At 40.4% G+C, this 4913-nt stretch overlaps 1 protein-coding gene across 1 annotated transcript; it reads right to left on the bottom strand.

The window, feature by feature from the left end:
* Positions 1 to 439: 439 nt before the first annotated feature.
* Positions 440 to 4693, bottom strand: nags (N-acetylglutamate synthase; the record flags this gene model as incomplete). Its single annotated transcript, XM_010770561.1, has 4 exons — positions 440 to 626; positions 2824 to 2955; positions 3409 to 3448; positions 4498 to 4693. Coding segments are annotated over 4 exons (555 nt in total), but the record flags the coding sequence as incomplete, so codon positions are not given.
* Between the last annotated feature and the right edge of the window lie 220 nt (positions 4694 to 4913).

The raw sequence follows: 4913 nt of genomic DNA, 5'->3' as shown, positions 1-4913 counted from the left end.
ATTTGAGTATTCTTTTGCATTTCTTTTAGATTTTTTGATACAATTCTAACTTAAAGAAAATAATTCTGACATTAACAGTTTTTTTTGCATCATTTCAACTGTTTTTAAAGATTCTGATATTTTTCCTGGAATATTGACTCTTTTAAACATTTTTTTATTCTTTCAGATTTTGTACTTTTTATTTTAACTTTTCAGTTTTCAGTTTTTTTTTGATGAATTCGGACTTTTTACCTTTCCGTAATTTTACTTAGAATTCTTTGGTTTTCTTTCAGTTTCTGACTTTATTTAACTTTGTCTTTGCTTGTGGATTTTCTATAACTTTCTATATCTTTTTTTGTATACTTCTGTCTCTTTCGTACAGCTTATCGGTGTGTTGCATTTCCCTCGTTTCCATTTTCTCTACTGACTGTACTTATTAACTGTCCCTTGGCCCCTTGTCTCACCAGGGCGTGATCCTGTTGCTGGTCCTGGACCTCCAGAAGAGTTTCCCCAGGTCTCTCCGGATGCATTCCCACAGGATGAGGCTGGTTCCCTGGCCCTGCTTACTGCTGCTCACCACAAACTTATCCAGGTATGGAGTGCCGCCATTCACCGGCTCCAGGGTGATGATGGCCGCCGCGCTGTAGCTGCAACAGAGACAAGATGCTGTTAAATTCAGTTTGATCAAATAATCTTAACACAAAAAGTAAGGAAATCTGTGTTTGCTAGATTATTTCTATGTTGTAACAATGCTTCTTGGCAATACATCTTATACCGTTGGAAAGCCTGTTTATTTACCTTTCAATTGGTGCCACATTTGTGATGAACAAGCATTTGTGGGATGGGTTAGGGTTAGGGACTTCAATCATCCAGTCCACCAAACGCAACCAAAAAAGAGTCAACAGAAAAAGAAGCTTGGCAGAGGAGATTTGGGGCGCACCCCACATACTCCGCTCTGCTGCTCCTGCCACAAATGCTTGTTCCTCACAAATGTGGCACCATTTAGACGGTAACTGAACAGGCTTTCCAACGGTATAAGATGTATTGCCAAGAAGCATTGTTACAACATAGAAATAATCTACCAAACACAGATTTCCTCACTTTTTGTGTTAGGTGTATATACTAATTGGGATGTGGGTGAATACGAGTGATCAGGACGGAAAGCCACATTTCCTTTCTCTTATTGGATGATTATTATATTTTATTATGAGAGCCCGCCCCTCAGTTACAGCCCCCTTTATTTCCATTTACACCGCTTTCTGACAGAAAAGCTGATTTACTGGCAATATTTACTTTATTTTTTCCCTAATGTGTTTTAATTACAATTATTCTTTGAACACAATGACTTAAATAGTTTAATAAATAAACAATAATCATATTTTAAAAACATTTTCCTCAGTATTTTGTGTCAAAATCTGAATTTACTGCTGAATAAATGTAGTAAAAAGTACAGAATTGGCTTTAAAATGTCATTCATAATCATTACGTAGTAGAAAGTACTCGGGTAAAGTACAAGTACCTCTAACGTGTCTAAAGTACTTTCCACCAGCGCTTGAAGGAGATCTCACACGGTTACAACGTGGACTCTTCTCACCCTCATAATGTGGTGTGTTCGGTGTTTAAGTCACGTCACACTGAACTGTTGTCTGAAAGGAGCCTCTGATCATTTGGTTAACGAGCGCTCTGTAATCATTTGAACGCTAACGTTGCTAGCTAACTCGGTCAGAATTAAAAAAACAACTCTTTCGGTCAGATATGAAAACATTTGTGGCTCTAATTTAGAAAAATGCACCTTCTTTAACAACTCACGTGAAAAAGAGGTGGATGGAAAATGTACGGAAGAGGATTTGGGACACATTTGAAAACACTAATCCTGAGAGATAAGCAAACACTAAATCAACACGTGTCACTGATCCTCCTCCATAGGAAACACCTGCTGTCACGCCTCACTCATCACTGGCCCTCTGTCAGTCATTCAGCCGTCAGAGATGTTTTGCTTTATTATGAATTAAAGGTGTATTTTGACCACGTGTGGGATCCTCTTCTCTGTTGTTTGGACTGCAATTAAAGGTGAATCAACTGCATCATACCTGCAGACTCAAGGTGAGTTTGGTGTTTGCAGTGATATCCTTAGAGAGTGTGGAGCTCCCTCTGCTGGTAACACAGGTATTTGAACCTTAGCAGACCATTCACATGCACTAACTCCAGAACTACACGAAGAAAGGGCCGTCTGTAAAACCTTTTGTTTTTCATTTATAGCTTCTGTCTTAATTCTATTCACTTACAACAGCATTCATTTAAGTCTCATGAAAATCACCTGAAAACTTAAATTATTTTCCTGAAAACTTTGGGCTTTAAAATAAAATAGTTTCTTTGTTTTCCTCGTGATTTTGAGGCCTTGAAACAAAAGTGACTTCAATTTCAGAGAGTCTTCAAAGTTGTTTCCAGTACATCTGTGAGTATGTCTCTGCAATTTATAGTTTGAATTCAATATCATCATAAATACCTGAGAACTTTATTTACTTCCAGAAAACTTGGGATTTTAAAAAGAATAATTTTCTTCCTTTTTCTCGTGATTTTGTGACTTACTGTAAATCTTAGGGAATCTTCAAGGTTTTCCTTTCTTCTTTCATTCACTACTTTAAATCTCAATTGATATTCAACACTCTTTGACAGCCTTAATAACTCACCTCCAGACTCCGTAACATCCTCCGTCACTTCCTTCCTAAACTACACCACCTTGTTGTCTGAGTGTAAGTAGAAGTGCTTAGGAAAGGACCAGCTTTTCTTTAGATATTCGACTGCGACCATGTGGTCTTTTTGCTTTGAATTGCTTGCACGCACCCTTCAGAGAGGTAGACTGAGTGCAGCCGTCCGGTCAGAGAGGAGATGTAGTCTTGCTTCAGAGTTTTATCAAAGGACTTGCAGATGAGAGCCAGCAGACGCTCCACATCGATCCCCTCCAGAGAGCTGTACCTGCACACAGGAGCAATGGATCAGGGTAAGCACACGAGACAACGGGGGTGTTGTTTGGCACTTTTAAAGAAAGAATTGTATTATAGATTTAGGGAATTTAGTCACATGATTACTTTTGATATGATTGCAGAAAGAAAAAAAGAACATTTGGTTAAAAAAGGAGAAAAAAGTTGACTAAAAAGTAAAAACATGAAATCTGTAGCGGACGAAAAGCAAAAGTCAGAAAAACATCTGAAGTATGAAGCAGAAGAAGAGGAGGTGAAACGTTGAGCATCTTAAAGCTGTGAATGACACGCTTTGCCTCGCCTCGTGCTCACAGGAGAACAACAGAGCGAACTGTGCAACACTCGATCAGCAGACATTACATTTAAAAGCAAAATGAATGATGGTTTGCACCAGAACCCAGTGTGATCAAACACATTACAGCACGCGACAGATGAGTTCGATACACACCGATGTATGGGGTCTCCAATTTTAAAGATGGTCCCGGACCCTGAGCGAGAGATAGAGACAGAAACAGAGAAGTCAATGTAAACACCTCAACTCTTTAACTGCAGGACGATTTCTATTTTCTAAATTGGCAAAAGGACACCTCCCCCACATGGAGCCTGGGCTTCTATTGGACTTCTTCAAAAGATTTATGTAAAGCCCAATTTCCAAATAAATGCAGTCAAGACTCACATCTCCAGTAGCAGTGTCAACATGTGTCAGCCAGATTACTTATTTGCATAACAAGTTAGAAATAGACCCTCCTATCTCCACTTATATGAGCAATCGGAGGCAATCTCAAATATGTGTGTGTATATGTGTTCATTTAACTCTCCGTGTGATCTCTTATCCGTACCTCTGGGTTTCTCACTGTGTAACTCCTGAAGGGGATCAATACAAGCTCCAAACTGATCTGCAGCTTGACTACATTTGCTAGATTTTCATTACTTAATGTATAAGACAATAACCCCCCCACAGTGCAGTGGGCTTTGGGGACCCCTAGGGGAAGATGAGGGGATTGCAGGGCGTACGTAAGATTAGGTTTTGCAATTTATTTCCACACAACAATTTTTTCAAATCAGTTCTCATAATCCTAGTGTCCTGAGCCCAGAACCATCAACGCTTATGAAACACAAGCACGCTCAAGTGTCTCAATACAAGCTCCTAGCAAAGGATGTTGACGCTGCTAGGTGTGAGTCTTGATATTATTATTTCTCTCACAATAAGAGTAAACGTCCACCCAAAAACATTTCAATCAGTTTTCATAATCCTGATGTCCTGCCCCCAGAACTATCTAAGCTTATCCATCTTGACAAAAGATGTTTAAAGTGTAAATGTGAAGTGTGAATGTGTTTGTGTTCAGGGTGAGTTATACTAGTGATGTTCACATAAGGTTGTGTTCAATGTGATTATTAAAGGGTTAACAAAAGAAAAGGTGGAGGCGAATCATCACAGACGACACAGAAGAGGTTGGGAACCAGTGGCCCTTGAGGTTTGCATGTGTTTGTGTGTGTGGCCCTCAGTGGATGATGAGTTACGGCTCTGCTCTCTTGCCTCTGTGGCTGAACAGCTCCGTCAGCAGCGTGTCGGCGGAGGTGATGACGGAGGAGGGGAAGGAGGAGGAGGAGTCGCTCAGCAGATCCTGCAGCAGAGCAGCGATGGCCGACACCCTGCGGAGCTCAGAGGGACTCAACCAGCCCGCAGAGAGCAGAGCAGGGAGGTCGCTGGGCAGAGAGACCAGGTCCAACACCTGCAACACCACCAGTCAGCACCACTCAGCACCACTCAGCACCACAAGTACTCACCTCTTGGACTTCAGTAAAAGTAGAAGTACTCAGCTCTTGTACTTGAGTAAAAGTAGAAGTACTCAGATCTTGTACTTGAGTAAAAGTAGAAGTACTCAGATCTTGTACTTTAGTTAAAGTACAAGTACTCAGATCTTACTTGAGTTAAAGTAGAAGTACTCAGAT

This window comes from Notothenia coriiceps, unplaced genomic scaffold (genome assembly GCF_000735185.1).
Source record: "Notothenia coriiceps isolate Sejong01 unplaced genomic scaffold, NC01 NC01_scaffold00008966, whole genome shotgun sequence".
NCBI classification, from domain to species: domain Eukaryota; kingdom Metazoa; phylum Chordata; class Actinopteri; order Perciformes; family Nototheniidae; genus Notothenia; species Notothenia coriiceps.
Note: the sequence above shows the minus strand (reverse complement) of the source record. Positions and strands in the feature narration are given on the sequence as shown.